Source organism: Hipposideros armiger, unplaced genomic scaffold (assembly GCF_001890085.2).
Source record: "Hipposideros armiger isolate ML-2016 unplaced genomic scaffold, ASM189008v1 scaffold_33, whole genome shotgun sequence".
In the NCBI taxonomy this organism is placed as follows: Eukaryota; Metazoa; Chordata; class Mammalia; order Chiroptera; family Hipposideridae; genus Hipposideros; species Hipposideros armiger.
In genome coordinates, this window is record NW_017731383.1 from 836,459 (window position 1) to 856,164 (window position 19,706).

General features: G+C 64.9%; 1 protein-coding gene across 1 annotated transcript in view; it reads right to left on the minus strand.

Annotated features, from left to right (window-relative positions):
• Positions 1-2,720: 2,720 nt before the first annotated feature.
• INTS1 (integrator complex subunit 1) overlaps positions 2,721-19,706 on the minus strand; it is a 30,382-nt gene continuing 13,396 nt past the window's right edge. The window contains exons 18-47 of the mRNA XM_019637556.1: positions 19,033-19,230; positions 18,605-18,734; positions 18,212-18,388; positions 17,981-18,130; positions 17,366-17,545; positions 17,190-17,294; positions 16,050-16,217; positions 15,835-15,946; positions 15,134-15,295; positions 14,499-14,645; positions 14,158-14,256; positions 13,830-13,954; positions 12,492-12,746; positions 11,800-11,959; positions 11,380-11,520; positions 10,889-11,060; positions 10,692-10,815; positions 9,849-9,979; positions 9,226-9,313; positions 8,908-9,134; positions 8,586-8,709; positions 7,418-7,551; positions 6,856-7,048; positions 6,027-6,154; positions 5,623-5,735; positions 4,791-4,904; positions 3,997-4,067; positions 3,491-3,582; positions 3,287-3,396; positions 2,721-3,124 (exon numbers count right to left, since the gene is read on the minus strand). Of these exons, the coding sequence (XP_019493101.1) occupies positions 3,009-3,124; positions 3,287-3,396; positions 3,491-3,582; positions 3,997-4,067; positions 4,791-4,904; positions 5,623-5,735; positions 6,027-6,154; positions 6,856-7,048; positions 7,418-7,551; positions 8,586-8,709; positions 8,908-9,134; positions 9,226-9,313; positions 9,849-9,979; positions 10,692-10,815; positions 10,889-11,060; positions 11,380-11,520; positions 11,800-11,959; positions 12,492-12,746; positions 13,830-13,954; positions 14,158-14,256; positions 14,499-14,645; positions 15,134-15,295; positions 15,835-15,946; positions 16,050-16,217; positions 17,190-17,294; positions 17,366-17,545; positions 17,981-18,130; positions 18,212-18,388; positions 18,605-18,734; positions 19,033-19,230 (4,246 nt within the window). The 3' untranslated portion in view covers positions 2,721-3,008. The remainder of the gene's footprint in view (positions 3,125-3,286; positions 3,397-3,490; positions 3,583-3,996; positions 4,068-4,790; positions 4,905-5,622; positions 5,736-6,026; positions 6,155-6,855; positions 7,049-7,417; positions 7,552-8,585; positions 8,710-8,907; positions 9,135-9,225; positions 9,314-9,848; positions 9,980-10,691; positions 10,816-10,888; positions 11,061-11,379; positions 11,521-11,799; positions 11,960-12,491; positions 12,747-13,829; positions 13,955-14,157; positions 14,257-14,498; positions 14,646-15,133; positions 15,296-15,834; positions 15,947-16,049; positions 16,218-17,189; positions 17,295-17,365; positions 17,546-17,980; positions 18,131-18,211; positions 18,389-18,604; positions 18,735-19,032; positions 19,231-19,706) is intronic.

The window sequence follows — 19,706 nt, forward strand, 5'->3', positions numbered from 1 at the left end:
CTGAGGCCCAGGCAAGGGAGTCTGAGTGCGCCCTGCCCTGTCCCCTTCACCTCACCACCTTCCTGACACTCAAGGTCTCCCTTCCCCAAACCCACTTGCTTCCTGGATTTGGCAGGAGCAGCCGCAGGGGGCTTGGCTTTGAGGGCTAGAGTGGGACACAGGCTGGGCCAGTGCCTCTTCCCCGGCTCCCACCCACGTCCAGGGCTCTGGGCTCTCCAACACCGGACCTCCTTCACCTGCTCGGCACACCCCCGGCCAGGAGGTGGCCCAGGAGCTGAGAGCTGAGGATGAGGGGGCAGAGACGGGAGAGGGCTTGTGCCAAGGCGTCATGGCCAAGTTTGGGCTTCAGAGGGGACATGGCTAGATGCTGAGCTGGGGAAAAAGGGTCAGGATCAGAAGGTTCGGAGAGGCTTACTAGGCCACCCGTCTCAGCAGCCAAGCCCACCCTGGTCTTGCAGGGGCCAAGCCCCTGGCTTTGGAGTTCAGGTGAAGGGCCTGAGTGGGCACTCACACTGCAGCAGACAGGCCTGGCCAGGCCCCCCTGCCGTTTCTGCTCTGAGGCCCAGGTGAGATGTTGGGACACAGAGCAGCTCACTCGGCCCCTTAATGCAGCTTGCACGTCCTCCACGTGCTTCCTCCCGGGGCCGGGAGGCAGCCACACCCAGCCTGGCATCTCCTGGCCTTCACTCTGCACAAACTGCAGGCCCCAGGCCCAGGGCTGGGCGCACGTGGTCAGTGGGGGTCGGGGGGGAGGGGCAGACTACAGCTGCTGCAGAGCTCTGCCCAGTGCCAGCCGGTGACCTGGGGCCCATCACTCCACCTTCTTGGGCCTGTTTTGTGTGTGAAACGGGCCGGTGTAAGGGCAGGCTGCTCAGCATGGCTGGGCCGGCCCCAGGAGCCCCGCCCACGTGATGCCTGAGCCTGACCAGCTGGCGTGGGAGCGGACAGCCCTGCACACCTGCGGCAGCCTGCTCCCTCCAGCGTGCTGGCACGTAGGGCCCGCCCTCGAGGGCCAGGCCTGCGGCCTCCACTCCAGCCACGCTTCATGCCGCAACGACCGGCCCGGCCACCCGCATGGGTGTAGGAGTCGCCACACCACCCTTCCATGGTCACTGGCTGCCTGCCTGTCCGCCCATCAGCCTGAGGGTGTGAGGTGGGGTCTTGGGGCTGATGGAATTCCCCTCCCACATACTCATCCAGCCCTTCACCCCCAGGCTGCCATTCTACAATGAGGGAGCCAGGCCGAGGTGGGCACAGGGCCGACACAGGGGAAGGGGTGCAGGGGTCCCTCACACTGTGTCCTGGATGAGATGCCCTGCGCCCATCCCTCAGCCAGGGAGCCTGTGCTCTAGACCAACACAGGATGTTCCACCAGCCTGCTGCTGGCTGTGGGCCCTGGGTGAGGTGGTGGCACTCTGGGGCACATGGGTGTCCCAATGGCTGCTACCCAAGCCCAGGCGGGCAGCGCAATGGCACTGTGTACCTAACGTGACGCAAAGGGGACTTTCTGGGCGTGGCAGTTCCCGGCAGCCAGGCTCGGTGCCTCACTGGGCAGGGCGGGAGGGCAGGGTGCCCGTGGTACCTGGGCTGAGCAGGAGGGACCTCCCGGCTCCTGCCTCAGCGCCTGCTCGACTCTCCCCTCAGGAGTGGCCATTAGGCCAGTTCCACGGGCCCGAGCTAGGCTCTGTGAACCCCAAAGAAGCCACTAGGACAGGGGTCCTGGGACTCCACGGAGAGCCATCAGGGGCCGTCACACGGGCAGTGGCCTGGAGGCCGACGCGCCAAGAGCTCAGGGGGTGGGGAGATCAGGCAGTGGAAGTGGGGTGCACTTGACCGGAAGGGCCTGGCGAGGAGAGAGGGGATGAACGCAGGCCCGCTCTGGGCTGGGAGCGGTGCAGCCACTGACTCCCGTCCCCAGGGTCCCCTCGGAGGGCCAGTCTCCAGAGGCCCAGGTAAGGCCCGGACCTGTCCAGCCTCGCCCTATCAGGAAGGGTCTGGGTCTGGTTTCAGCCACAGTGCCCCCGAGTGGCCCCAGCTGACCAGGAGCCGGGCAGGTGAGGGACCCAGCCCTAGAATCCTGAAAGCCCCTGGCAGCGGGGAGCCAGCGGGAGGGGAGAACGGGTGGTGTGTGTGCTGTAAAGATCCTCTGGCTGCTGTGGGTGTGGGCAGCCTGGGGTGACAGGCCCGGAGAGCTAGTGCAGCTGGGGGCCAGGGCCCACTAGAGAGAAAGGCCGACTTCCCGGGCAGTGCCCCACCCCTGCTGGTGCCCAAGGCCACGTTCTGGGACAGAACCTGTAGGGACAGAAACGGTTCCTGGTCCCTGGCCCTCAGCCAGCATTGCAAGCGGGCCTCGCCGGCCCTGGTTTCCTGGAGATGCCCTGGGGTCCTTGGTGGGGCACACTGTTCTGCCTGAGCCATGAAGGGCTGCTCACAGCTGACTGCCCCCAGCAAGTCCACGCCCTCGTGGCCTGATGAGGACAGGGAACTCAGGGGCCAGGAGGTGCCAAGGACAGTCACGTCTCTCCTGACTCTGCCTGAGAGGCAAAGCTTAGGCTGTGTGCATAGGCTGGCAGGGGCCTCCTGTCTCCAGATGGAGGCCCCCATGTTGCCCCACATGCCCACCCGGGAGCAGGCTGGCCAGGCCTGGCAGGTGGGGCTCCCCACCCCCGGGTCCCGCTCAACTGCCAGGCTTCTCAGGGGAGATGAAGCACACCAGGCACTCAGAGTCCACAGCTTTCATTTAAAACCCACCCTCGTCCCGATGCACTGGACATTGTGTCTTCCCAGCTGACAGGGTTGCGTCCCTCAATGCAGGCAAAGCAGTCTCAGGGCAGACGGCCCCTGTCCCAGCTGCTGGCTGCAGCACTGGACATGGGCTGAGCACTGCCCCTGCCCAGCCTTGGGCGGCTTGGCCGGTGGACCAGAGGCCTCCTGGGTGGCCTGGGGGACCACAGAGGACGAGTTGAAGGGGCCAGGGCTGGCATGCAGTCGGTCGGGCTATGGCAGGCTCACATCACCGCCTCCATGTGCAGGACCCTCAGGGCCTCGGAGATCTGGGCGCTGGTGTCCATCTGGCCGTACATGCCCACCAGGAAGGCCCGGTGTAGCAGCACGGCTGCGTGCTCTGTGCGAGAGACAGGACGCTCAGGACGCACGGAGCCGGCCACAGGGGCTGGGCCGCAGAAGCCCCAAGCGCCCGGGTTGGGGGGACGGGCAGACTCACCCTGGCAGAGGAGGGGGCCCCAGAAGCCCCAGGCGCCTGGGCAGGGGGGACGGGTGGACTCACCCTGGCAGAGGAGGGTGTACTCCGGCAGGTTTCTGAGGGCCGTCTGCACCACCTCAAAGTCCCGGCTGCCCAGGCAGTACATGAACGTGGGCAAGAAGTCAGCCGCGATGCTGGAAAAGCCACACACTCAGTGGGCACCTCTCCCTGCCACACAGGCGGGCCAGCTTGCAGCTGCACCCCAGGGCGGCGGGGATGGGGGCTCACCTGGGGTTGTGCTGCATGGAGCGCAGGGCCAGGCTGAAGGCCAGGCTGCGACAGGACTCCTCCGCTGAGAGCATCAGCCGCTGCAGGTTGGTCTGAGGGCAGGGGGAAGATGTGTGTGTGTGGGGGGAGCGTTACTGGGTGACCCTCCTGTGCAGAGTTCAAGCCCTCAGGCCCTCGGCCTCGGCCTCCTGACAGCTGGCACACCGGGAGAGGGCCAGCATGGACCCCAACCCCCCATCAAGGGACAGCTCTGGGACCTCAGCGCCCATTGGGACACACTGAACATCAGCCTAGCAGAGCTGAGCAGTGACCCTGCCTGGGATCCGTGCTTGACCGGGAACACGAGCGGACCAGCTTCAGACGCGTGCGGCCCCAACCCGAGGACCTGCCCATCCCAGCCTGAGATGCCGCTGGACTCCACGCACACAGCATGAGCTCCGGGTGCCGCAGGAAAAGGCCAATGTGCCCGGTGCTGGGTCCACCCTCCCGGCGCCCAGCTCACTCACCGAGAAGAAGCCCAGGATCTCAGGTCTCCGCCGGGACATCTCGTCTAAGTCACTTAGAACCTCCAGCAGATCTGAGATGGGCACAGGGCCACGTGAGGGCTCAGGGAGTGACCCTCCGCCCCCCAGCAACCCTCAGGCAGGGGTCGAACCTTCTGCACCGTCCTTGTCACTTGGTTAGGCCCAGGAGTCCTGCGGGCTTCCCAATCCCACTGGGCCAGCAACCCTCAGCCATGGGCATTGGCAAACGGGGAAACTTTCGAGGTACACACCTCCCCAGACCCTGCTCCTAGATCTGAGGGGGTAGGGCTCTGCATTTCCAGCCTGACCCCCGGAGGCCCGCCCTGGCCTCACCCCTCCTGCCACGTGGCTACCCAGCCACGCCTTGCCCTTGTCTAGGGTGAGGAGAGCTGACCCGATGCATACTCACTCCCGGGCACTCCCAGCACCACCAAGGGTGCCCAATAGCCCAACACCGCTGGGCCACCCAGGCCCTCCGCTCTCCCAAGACGACACCAGCTGTCTACCAGCCCACTGCCAGCCTCCCTTCCACAGGTATCCCCATGACTGCAGGGGCTCCCCAATCTTGTTTTGTTTGGAGACTGCTCCCCACTGCAACGGGCCGGCGTGCCACCCCTCCCCTGCCTCGAGTCCGCGTCTCCTCCAGCACACTCTCTGCCCCCACCATGAGGACACAGCCCAGTCTGCCCCGCGGCCCAGCAGCGACCTGCTATCTGGGGGCTTCTGCAGGGAGAGCCTGGTGGGAGGGCCCCTGGTACCCCGGCTCCCAAACTCACCCTCAACGGTCTGGCCCCGGGAAAGCCTCTTCATGTAGGGAGCCATTTCAGCTGTGGTCAGAGGCGTGAAGAGGGAGACACTGACCAGGGGAAGGGGGCCGGCCGAGCTCTCGTCTGGAAGACAGGAAGCCAGTGTCGTTGCCTGGAGAGATGGCCGCCCCAGGAGTGCTGTCCACAAAGGGCCTGCGAGGAGGTGCGCCCAGGGAGCAGTCCAGGAAACACGCACCACCAAGGTTCCAGGACCCGCGAGGGCGCGTGTGGGTCATCCTGGCCCAGCAGCCCCAGAAGGTGCCGGCACTGCGCCGGGCTGAGCAGGGCCATGGGCGCTCAATAAACGCGATGCAGCGAGCCGCGGGGCATGGCTGCGACCTGGCCCTTCCCCATCACGCCTCTTACCTGCTCTGCTCCCTTCCAGTGCTCACTTGGCACATAGCAGGTGCTCAATAAACACACCTGAGCGCTGGACACTGTGCTACGTGTTTCCGTGGACTGTCGAGAGTCACACTCAACACAATTTGGCAGAACCTGGCAGCAGAGTGGCTGTGAGTTGCTCGCTCACTAATCCACCAGCTGCTCGCTGGATGTGCTGCAGCATCGATGGCCCTGCCTGTGGGAGCAGGTCACCATCGGGCGGTAAGGGCCACAGGACGGAGGCGGGGACAAGAGCAGAATGGAGGGGGACTCGGCTAGCTTCCCACCGAGGGGCGGGCTGTGGTCCCACTCCGTGCTGATGCATGTGCCACACCCAGGGACACGTGTGAGGGTCCCGAGGGCTGCCACTGGGGAAGGCCGGGCCTACAGCCACTCCCAGCAGAGCCTGCGGTCCACTCACCCTCGCCCTCCTCATCCAGGCCTCGGTCAGCTCTGCCGTCCCTGCTGGGCAGGCTCAGCCCCGCGAGAAGGGACTTGAGCAGCACCAGGTCGCTGCTGTCGAAGGACAGGTCGCTGGGGAGAGCACAGGGTGACTGTGAGGATGTGGGCACAGGTGGGGGATGGGGTGGGGGCCGACACCAGGTGTGGGGAGCCGGACACGCAGGGGGCAGCCGGGCTGTGAAGGGCAAGGTGTGGCTGGCAGCAGTTCAGGACAGTGGTGCCTCCGTCCGGGGCTGGGAAGCTTGGCTTGAGACCCCTGCTGGCCCTGGGGGCAGTGTCCATTCCCGGCCACCACCCACCTCAGGGGCACGCAGCCCCACCCCACCCGCCCTGTGCTGGCCGGAGGGACACGTGCACACTCACTGGAGCGCGTCAGAGTGCTTCTGCAGGAAGGCGACCGCCGCCGGGGCGTTGCACGTGATGTACCTGTGGGTGAACTGCACGAACTTGTTGATGAAGGGGGCCAGGTGGCGGGAAGACTTCCTGTAGTTCTGCAAAGGGCAGCAGAGCAACGCGGGGCACTGAGCCAGACGCGCCCTGTCCTGCCCACACTGCTTCCCCTGGAGGCCTCACAAGGGACCCTGGCCACCACCAATGCCACCGCCTGCTGGCCACCAGGTGGTGCGTTAAGGGTCCCTTGTCCTTTGTGAGCTTCCAGTGCAAACAGGGAGACGCCCAGCTGGAGCGCGTGACGAGGCGGGTCACAGGCTCAGCAGGGGTACAGCAACCGCAGGGAAAGTGGCCCTGAACCCAGACTGGGTTTCGAAGGGCGTGGGGTTTCTCCAGGCACTTGAGAAGCCGGGGGCCCTCCCCAGGGTGAGAGCTGGTCCCCAGGGCGGGCAGTCTGGCCCTGCCCTCAATGCAGGCCAACGGGCTCTGCTCTCCTGCTGGGGTCCCAGGAGCCCTGAGGAGCCCATGGCCTGTGTCTGCCCTCACCCCGCGGCCTCGGGTGGAGAAGGGGAAGGACCCACCACTCCTGGTTAGATGGGGGCAGAAGGGGGACAAGCTGAACGGGAAGTGATTTCTGATGGTGGGGCAGCTGGCTGAGGCAGGTGAGGATGAGGGTACACAGCTTCTGGGTCCCGGCCCTGTGCCCATCCCGGAAGGGGCCCCACCACCCAGGCCGTGGCGTCTGAAGGGCAGAGGCCTGCGGACACGATGGCCTTTCTGGCAGCAGGTCAGGCCCACGCACCAGAAGCAGGCGGAGGAAGCAGAGCAGGCAGTCCCACAGCGCCCCCTGGTGCTCGCTCTGGAACACGTGCGGCTGCAGCAGCTCCAGCACCCCCAGCACGTGCAGGAAGAAAGTCAGGTGGCTTTGCTGCCGGAACTCCTGGAAGTTGAGGTGGGTGCGGCCGTGCAGGAGGGCGGCAATCATGGGCAAATGCCTGGGCACAGGGGAAAGCGCTTAGGGGTCCTGACCACCCAGATGCACCGAGATGCCAACCACACTGGGAGCTGGCAAAATCCACCGTCCAATCTGCGGGCTGGGGCTGTGTCTCAGACAAGCCCCAGGCGACACTGCGCTCCCAGTGCACGCTGCCCCAGGGACCTGGGACGGCTGGTCTCCCCGGTCCCTCCCACCAAGCTCAGCTGAGTCAAAGCCATAACTGCCCTGCTGGGCTGTCACAGCTCAACCCAGCCTACACTTCCACTCATCTGTCAACAGACTCCACACTTAAACATGTCTGCAGTGCAGGCAGGGCCTGAGCACTCGGGGTGCCCGCTGGATGGGGCCCTGGAGTGGTGGGCAGTACCTGAGCAGCAGGGTGGGGTGGGCCACTGCCAGCTTCCGGCAGGCCATGTTGGCATCAGCCACACGGCTCTCGGACGCCCGGGAGTCACTGGTGTCTGCAAGGAGGGTGATGAAGCGATGCGCAAGGACATCCAACTGGGAAGAAGGGGGGGGTGTCAGAGGCTGGGGGCCGCCGAGCCTTGTCTCACCTGCCCATCACCAGATTCTGCTGCCACCCTGAAGGGCTGTGACAGAGTCCCTGTCTGTTCCCTCCCTCCCGGACCTGGCGTGGCCATACAGTGACCCAGAGAAATCTGTTCCCTCAATACTCTCGGGCACTTCTGCAGGTCAAACAGGCCGTAGCCAGTTTCCAGACAATCTTGAACACATAGGATTTGAAGCCAACCTCTACACAAAACGAAAGCTCACTTTTGCCAAAATGACCTGATAGGTAGAAAAGCCAGCATTGCATGTAAAGTATGATCTCAACTGAGCGCAGCAGAAATGCCCCAAAATGGAAGGAACCAAGGCCAGGAAAAACCAGCTCCTCCCACTGCAAGAAACGCAGGGAGGGCAGCAGGTCTGCGCAGCAGAGAGGAGAGGGAGCCGGCCCGCCTCCCCGCTCCATCCGCCAAGAGAAGCGAAGGCAGATGCCACACGGCCTGTGCACGAGGCTCAGGACAGCGCCGTCGTCAGAGCCACCCCTAAGTGGACAGGCAGGCCGCCTGGCCGCACTGCCAAGTGTCACGCAGTCACTGCGAGCAGACACACGCCGCACACTGTGCTGACAGACTCCGGAAAGTGCAAGCCCATCTGCGGTGACAGGGAGACTGAGGAGCAGAGGGCGCGCTGGGGGCGGAGATGCTCACTGTCCTGGTCGTGGGGTGGCTTCAAGGCACACAAATGTCTAAACGCATCATGCACCCCACAGTTTATGTGTCAATGGTCCCATTGACAACAAAAAATGAGGGGATGTGAGCCGATACCCGCTCTTCTCTGCCCCACACCCAGAGGGTTTCTTTAAGGAGAGAGACTATTTCCGAGACCCTCCCCAAAATAAGACGGCGAGGCTGGTTCTGCCCTCAGGTGATGAGGACACCTAAGGAAACATGTTTCTCCGTGTCCTGGTCTGGGTTTCTGCTTCCAAAGGGAAGGTCAGGGCGGTCCTCAGCCCGGCCCGCCACCCTTACCTTGCAGGTGCTGCTGGCCGTGGCGCCCTCGCCGTGCAGCAGGGCCTCAGGCACCGATACCCGGAGCTCCGGCCGCTGCAGGTACAGCTGCACGAGCAGGTCTCGGCTGCGCTGGCCCAGCACGCTGAAAGAAACGGCAGAGGGCTGGGCTGGCTGGCGCTGGGGCTCCTGCCTTTGGGGTTCCCGCCCAGGGGCTTATATCTGAGTGGCTCCCACTTGTGGGGTTTGCACCCGAGGGGCAACCTCCAGTCACATCAGCAAGGGGACGGGGTGGGGGGGGGCGGGGAGGGGCGTGTTCTGAGCCCGTGCGTCACACGCTCACCTGTCGCCCCACTGTTGGAGGCAGCCTGTCAGGTGTGCCGTCACCTTCCTGATGCTCTCAGCATCTCCACGGCAACAGCTGAGCAGCAGGGGCAGCCGGGCCTGGAGGAGGCTGCAGGCGGCGGCATCCCCGTCCTGGCTCCTGGTCTCTGCCTCCGCCAGGATCAGGTCCGTCAGGCCCATGAGCTCAGAGGCCTGAACCCGCAGCACCAGCTCCTCCCGCCGCTTCTGCAACCGGGCACCCACCCATCAGCCGTGGGACACCACAGGCTCACGCGCCACCACCCCACCCTGCGGGCGGGTGCACCCCAAGACCTGCCTGTGGGGTGCGCTGGTCCCTTCCCTGCCAGATCCGAGGCACGTGGATGCAAGCCCAGAGGAAGTCCAGAGAGGCCGAGGGGTCAAACCTGGAGGGAAGCAAGGACGGAACCCTGGCTAAGCCCGAGGCCTGCCAGCTTCTGGGCACAGACTAAAACGCAGCGGTGTGGGGACAGGAAGGAGTCAGACTGCGAGAATCTCTGTGACAACAGGATTAGGCCACCAACACCACTTCCCCGGGAGCCTATAGTGAAGGGCCCAGTCAGCCATTAGAGGACGTGGGCTGCCCCATCCGCCTGGCCTCTCCCTACCCGTCAGCCCTGCCCGCCCTCCAGGCTTGCTGGCCACACAGTGGGTCACTGGGTGCCCCCGCGGCACAGTGGGTGACCGCCGTTCACGTGATGCGAGGGGTGGACTGCCCCATGCCCTGGCTGTCTGCCCTACTGGGCACCCACAGCAGGGGCACTTGGGCCAGGCGGGCTCTGTAGCCTAAGGAGGCGATACCCAACGCAGGGCCCTCTTCCTGGGGCACCGTTGCAGGGAGCCCCTGAGTCGCGGGGAGCCAGGGGGAGGGCCCACCAGCAAAGCTGGTAGAACTGACCTGTCGGGAGGCGAGGGGCTCACCTGTGCTCCCGGTTCTTGCTCAGCAGGATGTGGATACACTGGTGCAGCGTGGACCAGTTGGACTGGTGTGTGAGGAGGGCCAGGAGGTAGGGTCGAAAAGATGGCACCTGGGGGCCGGAGTGACCTTTACCCTGGGGAGAAAGGAAGCCTGGATGGTTCCGCTGGGCTGACTGGCTCGGCTGAGTGGGGTCAGCGAGCCACAAGCAGCAGAGAAGGAGCCATTTCAAGAAAGATCCGGGGATCCCTCTGGACAAGCAGACTGGCCACCTACGTAACAGGCCCAGCCCACGGCTCCAGGGAAAACGTGCGCAGAGCTGAGCCACCTCCTCGGAGACGGGGTGCACACACATGCGAAAACAAGAGAGCAAACCAAAACCACACTCCTGGGGTTACACAGCCACCGACTGGGGCAGTTCAGGAAACAGGCAGGAGCAAACACAGGCCCGTGAGTGCATGCGTGGCGGGGTCGTGGCCAGACTCCCAGCTCCTCCCCTCTGATGCGGCCGATGCTTTCTAGCATTCTCTAAGGACAGCCGGGCACCACACAAGGCCCCCAGCCCCTCTTTGCAGGGCGCCGACACAGGCTCTGGCTGCTCAGAGGACCGGGTCCCTCCTCGTCAGGGGGTGCCAGGCTCCGCTCTCCCTTCTGCTAACCAGGGAACCGCAGTGCCCTTTGAGAGGACATGGGCCCACAAAGCACGGACCCCACCCCTATCTGGGTGCTCCAGTAACCATATCTGGTCGGTCGGTGTGACAGCCCAGCAGGGCCACGGGACCCTCTGGGCAGAGGAGTCAGGTCTGGGAGACCGCGGCAGACATGGCCCTCAGCCGAGCGCAGCCCACCTCGCTCTGGGAGAACAGGAGCCTCTGCTGTAGGTCAGGGCAGCTGCCTATCACCTCGGGGTCCAGCGTCTCCAGCCAGTCCACCAGGAGCCCCGAGCACGGTCCCAGCTGCACGGCCTGCAGGCTGAGGGGAGGGGAGAACTCAGAGACGCCAGCCAGGGCTGCCTACCAGGCTCACCACCACCCCGCCAGCTCACCTGCAGCCATCAGCGTCCTGCCCCCCCGGGGCGGGGGCCTCCTCCTCTTGCAGCAGCAGGGAGCTCACCACCACGATGGGCCTGGAGGCTGGCACAGCAGAGGTGGCAGAGAAGAGTGCGCTCAGCAGCTCCTCCAGGTGAGGCGACTTCACCGCGATGAGGCCCCGCAGAACTGTGCGGACAGGAGGCTTTGCTGTAACCCTCCAGCTTGGGGATGGGGCCCGGCGGCCCTCAGACAACCTGACTCTGGGAGAGACAGCCCCCCTGCTCCCTGTGCCAACAATGCCTCGCATGCCCACATCTGGGCTGGCAGCAGTGGGCAGACTTGGGGACCTCCTTTGGGATGAAGGGAGGCCGTGGAGTGAGTCGGTTAGCACCGGGTATGAACTCATCACGTCACGATTTCCCACAGCAGAGCCCGGGCGAGGGCTGGGGGAGCCACAGGGCACGGTCCACCTGCTGGCATCTTGACAGGCCCAGGTCCCAGGTACCTTTGCTGACAAGCTCGGGCTCCACGCCACACTTCTCCCCGGACCTCAGGGTGGCGACGAGGGCCCGGATGGTGGAGCTGACCACCTCCACGTCCCCACGGAATGCCAGGGCGTCCGCCAGGTGCAGGAACCCACTCCTCACTACAGGGACATGTCTGGGTGACCAGCTGGCCTGGTCCTGGTCTCCACCCCTCACTCCTGTCAGCCTGGCCTGTCCAGCAAGACCCCCAGCTGCCGACTCCCCTAGGTTCCCACATTCCCACATGCACCCCAAGGCCTTAACCACCAAACCCCTGGTCACATCCACATCGATGCCACCCTCCGTGCTAACGAGGCTGTCATTCCCCCTGATGGAAGAGCAGACAGCCCGAGGCCCCCGCCGGCAGGTGCTGGCTGCCCCGTGCCTGTCCTGCAGCTCACCGTCGCTGAGCCTGCGCCGTGCCGAGTACTGGGTCACGAACAGCTTGAGCTGGGCCTGCAGGGGCCCACCCTCCATGCTGGGGCTGTCTAGCCACTGCAGTGTCTGCATGAGGACTTTGAGGAACAGCGACGAGAAGCCAGTGTCCTGAGGCACGCAGTACTGTGGGGACAACCAGCAGCACATGGCTACACTGACTCGGAGGGTCCTGCCCCGAGGGTGGAGCCTGAGCACTGGCCCGGCAGCCCAGGGAACATGGTCACACTACCACTCTCAACAGTGCTCATCCGGCTGCCCCAGGACCTCAGAGATCATTTAAAATGCCACTGCCGGCGAAGTGTGCTACGTGCTATCTGCAACTTACCCTCATGTGGTTCAGGGAAAAAAAAGACCACAGAAACATGCACCCAGAGACACAATAAAAAAATGCATTCACACATAAACGCAAGCAGGTAAGGCAAACGTGGAGAAACTCCTGCGTGTCGGTGGCAGGCACTCGGTGAGGACCCCCACTCCCTCCCCTTGTTTGCTGGACAATCTCCATAATGAGGGGTAGGGGCCGCCCACAACCCCATCACTCAGGAGCCCAGCACCCAGGCCCGCAGGGTGACTCCGGGCCTCGGGGCCTGGACTAAAGGCTGAGACTATCCCTGCATGGCGGACCCCCGTGACTTGAGACGCTGACTGCACCCACCTGGTACTGGCAGAGCTGGCGCATCAGGGGGCAGGCGATGAAGTGGCTCCGGTGCATGGCCCTCACCAGGGACCCACCATGCGGGGAGTTCAGCAGGGTGGCGATGGCCTGCAGGAGACGTGCTGCGACGCCTGTCACCTCAGGGCTGCCCTGGCGGACCTGTGCCAGCTCCTGGCCCAGGGCCTGCTGCAGCACCAGGGCAACGGGGCGGGCGCTGGAGCTCTGCCACCGTGGGCCTGGGCTCAGCGGGAACATCTGCAGCACAGAAAGTGCGGCAGTCAGCAGGGGCCGCAGAAGCGGGGCCCCCAGCCCCCTCTCACCCTGCACTCCCGTCACCAGCACTGTCACTTCGTTGGCCCGAGGCCTGTGCTGGGGGCTGCCCAACCCTGTAAGGCTCTCGGTTCAGGGAACAGTGAGGTACATGCCAAGAACTGCGGACAGAGGCCTGTGTGGGGATCCCAGCTTGGCCTGAGAGCACGGGTGAGCCCAAAGCCTGCCAATCTCAGCCCCTCCATGTACCACAGGAGCACCAGCCTCAGAGGGAGCGAGCGGGCGCAGGGAGCAGAGCCCCTCCCGGAGATGCCTCTGAGGCGGCGCGTGCACCAACGTGAAAGGATGGGAGAGCGCTCTGCACGCGTGTGGCCATAGGCAGAGGAGGGCTGAGGACACATGTGGACACAGGACCACAGGCTACGGGATTCCACCCACACGCGCGTGACCAGGAAAAGCAAGCGCAGAGGCAGGAAGTGGAGCAGCGGCGGCCGGGGGAGACGGGAAGTGTGTACTGAAGGGCGTGGGGTTTCCTGGGGGTGATGAAAACATGCTCCACTTGGCCAGGGTTATGGCCGCACAACTCTGAATACACTGAAAATCGCTGGACTGAACCCTGTAGGTAACAGGCGTCAGCAGGCACGTGAACCATGTCTCAGTGAGGATGCAAAAAGCACGGAATGTCGGCAGAGCCCCCCACCCACCCCAGGAGGGCTGCTGTGTGAGGACACAGGCTCGTCTGCTCGTCTCTCACAACCTGGACACAGGGGGGCACATGCCCACTGGAGTCAGGCCCACAGAGGCCGGGCTGCTGCTGCTGGGAGAAGCGATGGCACCTCTGGGCAGTGCTCTTGACACTGAACACGCCTCACAAGCCCCCTGAAGTGGGCGCTACTCTCAGCCCGATCTTACAGAGGACACTGAGGCACAGAGAGGGTCACCTAACCCCGAGGACAGAAGCCAGGGTTCTGACCCGGGTGGCCGGCCCCAGAACCCTCTCCATCGTGGTGTGAGTCCCGGGGGCACCCAGTTTCTGGAGCGGGCCGGCCCAGGCAGCGGTGGCAGTACCTGCAGGAACATGCCGGCCAAGTCGTCGTCGGGGCCGAGCGCCCGCACTTGAGTCACAGCCCGGACCCGGCCCTGGCCTGGAGACGGCTCTGGGCTACTGGTGGGTCTTGGCACCTCTGCACTGTCTGCAGGGAGGGAACAGGTGTCAGCTGCAAACTCCGGCCAGCCTCTTGCAGGGGCCCACCACCCAGACAGAAGAGCCGGCTCGCAGGCTGCTCAGGGCCTCGGAAGAGGAGCTCAGACACTAGGCAGTGGCAACCAATTCCGCTGGGTCTGGGAGGCCTCATCGGCTGTGCGCTGGGCAGGATGGGACGGGCTGGGCCTGTACCTCGCCGGGGGGGCAGGGAGGCTGTGAGCAGGGAGTGGAAAGTCTGGCCTCCGGAAGCTCCGCGCTCATGCTGAACCTCCACCAGGTGGGCCATGTAATCTGCAAAATAGCAGGCAGGGGTTAGAGCCCAGCCCAATGGTGGCCAATGTTCCCTGTGCCAGAGAACGCTGCCCAGGACACGGCCGCCCCAGTGCAGCCCACTGTGCTTCCCCGAGACTCCAGCAGCCGCATATGGGGCCTTTCAGCCAGGACCAGGCAGCGCCCACCCTCACTACCCGCCATGGCATGCTGGCTCCTGGGTGTGCCGGGGGGAGGGGGGCACACGCCCGGGCCCGGCTCACTCTTGTCCATGATGCTCTGCTCCAGCGTCTGGGGGTCGTGGCCCACTGCCTGGTCCAGGTGCTGCAGCAGTTTGCTCATGCTGGACACAGGGATGCCGAAGGACTGCACGAACAGCAGCAGCTGTTGGGGCTCCAGGTCCTGCAAGGCTGAGTGAGGGCCACACTCGCTCAGTGAGCACCGCTCAGGGTGCGGCCAGGGACCCTCAGAAAGGCTCCACCCGCTCCATGGCTGCGTGCAAGCCCCGCGGCTCCTTTCCTCCTGGCTCCCAGCTGCCCTGGAGTCATCAGCTCCCTACAGCTGACAAGGAGTGTAGACTCCTTGGGGCGGGCCCTTCACTGCACTTGCTGAGGCAGCTCCACCCCTCACCAAGCTGCCTCTCAAGCAGCCTGCCAGGCCCTGGTGCTGCCCAACAGGATGTCCTTCCAGGACCAACTCCGAGGCCCCCAGCCCTTGCCTTCTCTCCCAAATTCCTAGACCACCGCATCGTCACCCTTCTGCACTGCCGGCTGACACCTGGCTGGAAGTGCTCTCGGCAGGGTGTCCTCCGGAGTCCAGCGCACGTGTGAGCACAGATAGAACGCACGCCCAGGCCCAGCAGGAGGGCCCTCCCCACCCCAGCCCTGCCCGGCAGTACCAGCGTCGACCAGCCGAGGAACCTCCGAGCGAATCATGCGCAGCTTCAGCCAGTCGGGCAGCAACAGCGCCTCCTCCGACGTGTCCACCAGGAAGGCCGTGGGCAGGGGCTTCTTCTCCGGGAACCAGATGTCCAGGAGAGCCTGGAACTCACCATCTCCAGCTTTGGGAGAGACAGCAGGGTGAGCAGGAGGGATGGCTCGATGAGGCCCTTCCAGACCTCTCGGTCCACAGAGCCCCAGGCCTCGCGAACAACTGGAGGCCGGGCTGGAAGGACCAGTGTGCTTGTTTCATCAGCGGGAATCGAGGCTCTGGGGCGGGGGACAATCAACCCTGAAACCAGGAGTTTCACTGGCTGGGCCGAGAGCAAGGAGGAAGCACAGGCAGGTGTCCTGGGCATTGCTCATGGGCACCTCACGATGCCACCAGCATGTGGCCGAGCCGTGAGAAGTTACTGGAAATCACAGGTCTGTAGATTTGAGAGTCTCAACAGCTTACGAGGTCCTGTCCCGCACAGGATCTCACGCGCTTCCCCACAACCCTCTCAATAGGCAGGGAGAGGATGATCTACATTCGGGACCTGCCCAAGGCCAAGGCGGCACAGGGCCCCTCCCATCTGTACCCCCCTGCGGTTTAAAGAAAGCCTGCCTGGGACAGATCCCCCCACCAGCTGCTTGTCCACGCCACTAGCAGGCTGCTCACCGCGGGGCGGCCCAAGCGTCAGGAGGATGACCATGGCGTGGACCACCAGGATGTGCATGGTGGCCGTCTCCCCACTGGTCCAGCGAAGGAAAACTTGGTCCTGTGACTCAGACTGCGGGAGAGGAAAGGGTGAAGGGCCACCACAGCGCAGGCACGCGGGGTCTCTGAGGGCGGGGGCGTGGCCCGGGCGTGGGGCGTGGCTCTGCCCGCCTTACCCAGCTGTACACCTCCTCGCCCTCCTTGCTTTTGCGCATCCGCCGGACGTAGCGGGAGAAGATGGAGAGCAGGGCTGCCAGCACGGCGTCGGACTCTGCGCTGCAGGAGCGCTTGGAGAAGAGGTGGGACATGATGGTGGAGCGCTCCACGATGAGCCGGGCCACGTCCTGGGGGCGAGCACGGCCGTCAGAGGGCTCCCCGACACCTGTGGGGCTCTCCCCTTGGCCAGCCCCACCGTCTCTCCCCTTGTCACACCAGGCTGACAGCCCACGAGTTTGCACACCCGTGAGGCTGCCCTCAGTGCCCCATCGTGCTCGGCACAACCGCATGACCAGCCAAGAGGGCGACACCAAACAGCACGTGGCAAGCCGATGATGGAGGGAAGGGGCACCGTGCACAGGACCCTCAGACACACAGCACATAAGGCACCAGGCGGGCTGGTGGAGCAGGGCAGAGGAGATGGCTGAGTCCCTGGAGGACGCAGCCCCTAAAGCAAAGCGACGACCTGGCTCTGACAGCAGAGGTGGAGGTCACCATCGGCCCAGCAGAGGAACCACCGACCTCATCCAGTGAGCACGGAGTGTGCGATTCTCAGGCCTCAAAGGAGAAGGCCATGTGCCAAGAGCCAGCACCACCCCTACTGGAACCCTGGCAAAGGTGCTGGGCACGCCGGCCCCTCGGCAGGAACCCAGGCTTGAAAGAGCCCAGTCCAGGGACCTCTACTTGTCTGCCCACACCTTCACCCCACTCACTTCACAGGAACCGCACTAGGTCAGAGCCCAGGATGAACCAACGGGAAAGTAAGGGGAGAAGAAATCTGGGCAGAAGAGCAGACAAAGGGGAAGTGGGCACGTGCCAAGTCCAACTGCCCTCCCAGTAGGAGCAGTAGGCCGAGCGGGGCACCTCTACCCAAGTCGCTCTGCCCGGCCCACATCTCCCCCTGCCCTCTGAGCAAGTCCCCTGGGTGTGGCCAAATCACTTCCCAGAGCAACAAAGGCCACCAGGCACTGAGGACCACAGCGGCTAGTCTGGCACCAAGCAGCACCTGGTTCTCCCACACTCGATGCCTGCTCTGGACGGAAGGCCACCAAGAAGGAAGCCGGGGGCTAGGAGCCTCCCACCCGAGGGGCGGCCCTCACCAGTGCCAGGTCGCTGTGCTGGCCCTGCTCCTCCACAGGCGTGTGCTGGGACAGGTACACCAGGTAGGCGCTGACGGTCTGTGGGTCAGTCTCCATGTGGATGGCCTGAGGGGAGGCTGTGTGAGCATGCTCCGCGGACAGTCCTGCCCGTCCCCACGGCCATGTGAGGCCCTCACCTGCTGCAGCGCCAGGGCAGTGGTGGCCCTGACACTGTCGAACAGCGGCAGCCTGGGCAGGTCGCGCAGCAGCCACTGGTAGCCCTGCAGCGTCTCCGCGTCCCCCAAGTCCTCCTCTGCCGGGGGCTCCTTCTCTTCCCCGTCGCGCAGGCTGCCCTCCGACAGCACCAGGGACAGGCCCTGCAAGCGGACACAGGGGCGGGGGCTGAGCCAGGCCTCCGCACCGCACCCAGCCGGCCACGCCGGTCCGGGGAGGATGGGTTCCCGAGACCGGGGGAGGGCGCGTGGGCTGCCAGGTAAGGTGCCGCGTCCCATCAGAGCTGCCGGAAATGGAAGGAGGAAGCGGCAACACAAGCAATTTCTTCAAAAACTGTCATTCAGCGAAGCCTGACAGGACGTGCAGGACCAGCCACCAGGTCACCTGGGATAGCGACACTGCCCCCGAGAAGGAACACTGGACAAGGAGAGGGAGCTGGCTCTGGCGGACTTTACTGGCCCCGCCCCTCTGTGCACGGAGACGGTGAGGTAGGCGGTCCAGGTGGGTAAAACGTCACCCTACTGGCCAGAGAGGTGCTGGGAGCGGGAAGCGAGAGCCGGCGCCGGCCGCAGGCTCACCTTCATGGCCAGCACCCTGGAGGCCACCTGGGAGGAGCCGAGGCGCCGCAGGAAGTAGTCCAGCACCTCGCACGTGGTCTGCTCGTCGGCCTTGGGGCCCAGCAGCAGGTCCTGCAGGCGGCCCAGGAGCTGCCGCTGCTTCTGCTGCCTCTGCAGGGACAAGGGGACCTCAGGGTGGGCGGGGCCTGCGGGGCAGGTGGGCGGGGGCGGGGCCTGAGGGGCGGGGCCGACCTGCCGCTTCTTGGCCCTCTGCTCCTTGCTCTCGCCCTCCTCCTCTTCCTCCCCGGTGGAGTCGTCCGCAGCGTCGTGCAGCAGGAACTCGCACAGGCACTGCACGGGCAGCACGTCCAGGGAGCCCTCGCTGGACTGCACCAGGTCGGCCAGCCAGGGCATGGACTGTGACGAGGCCTGCAGGGTGACGGCGACACTCAGCTCCCACGGGCTCAAACCTGCCACGCTCCCTTTCCCCGTCCATCAGCTGCCGTGTAGGCAGGAGTGGTCCTGGGCGGCCCTCGCTCGCATCTGGGCGCCCTCTCCTGACTACGGTGTCCTTTAGCGCCAGAGCCGCGAAGCCCGTGAAGCCCGTGAAGCCCGGGAAGCCCACCTGCCCACAGTCGGACTCGCCTGCCTCTGGATGATGTTAAGGAGGAAATCCGGGTTTCGGCTCCGACATAGCAGGTGCCCAAGGCGGAGGGACTGGTTGAGGCTTTTTACTTGGTCCAGGATGTGAGGAGGAGGCCTCCGGGGGGGCCCTCTGAAAGTCCCAGAGGACACAGGTGTGTCCGAGAGCCACACACAGAGCCCCCAGGACGGCACAGGTGAGTGCGGGCAGGGGACCACCTGCCTCCACCCCCCCTCCCCACCCCCCACCAGCAACTCCCTCCTGACGCCTGCTGCTGAGCGCTCAGCCTCACCGAAGCCCGGCTCCAAGGAGACCCAGGACAGCAGCCCAGACTGGCAGCTCCGGCTGTCCTGCCCCACCACCACCCACCACAGCGTGTGACCCAGCACCCCAGCTCCAAGGGGCTGCAGGACGGGGGCACAGCACGTACTGGGGGTCCAGGCTGGTGAGCTGAGACAGAAGGAGGCTGCTGCTCTCGGTGATGGTCTGCTTGGTGGACGCAGCTGCCAGGTGCCCCTCAAATGCCAGGATCTCCTGCTTCTCCCGCTGGGAGATCTGTAGCTCCCGGTTAATCATCTCTGTGCGGGTCTCCTCGTCCGTCAGGGTGCACGGCGGGTAGGAGTAATTACTGGGGACCAGACGGGGGGAGCTTGGTACCATGCCATCACAGCTGCTCGGGTTGCCTCCTGCCACCCAGCTTCAGCCATCAGCAGTGCCACCAAAGTCAGACGTCTGAGGGGCTCAGCGTTCTTCAGAGCCCACGCCCGGCTACCTGCTCTCCTGCATGCCAGTGTAAGTCACCTCCAAAACCAGGCCCGACCACTGTCAGAATCCTGAACCAAGAGCTGTGGCCCAGGACACCCCACAATGGACTCCCCCTCCCACAGGTAGAAGGCCCCAGCACACACAGGGCGTCCGCAGGCCGGCTCACCGCCTCCAGAGCAGTCTCCTGTCCCGTATTCTAAAACCTAACCTGCCCTCCTGTGACACCCCCTTGTCCCAGCTCAGCCCTTAAGGCTGCAGTCAGTTTGCTGCCAGTTGCAGGACAACCCTTCAGACATGTGAAGGGAGCAGTGTGTCCAGCCTGGGCCACAAGCGCTGCTC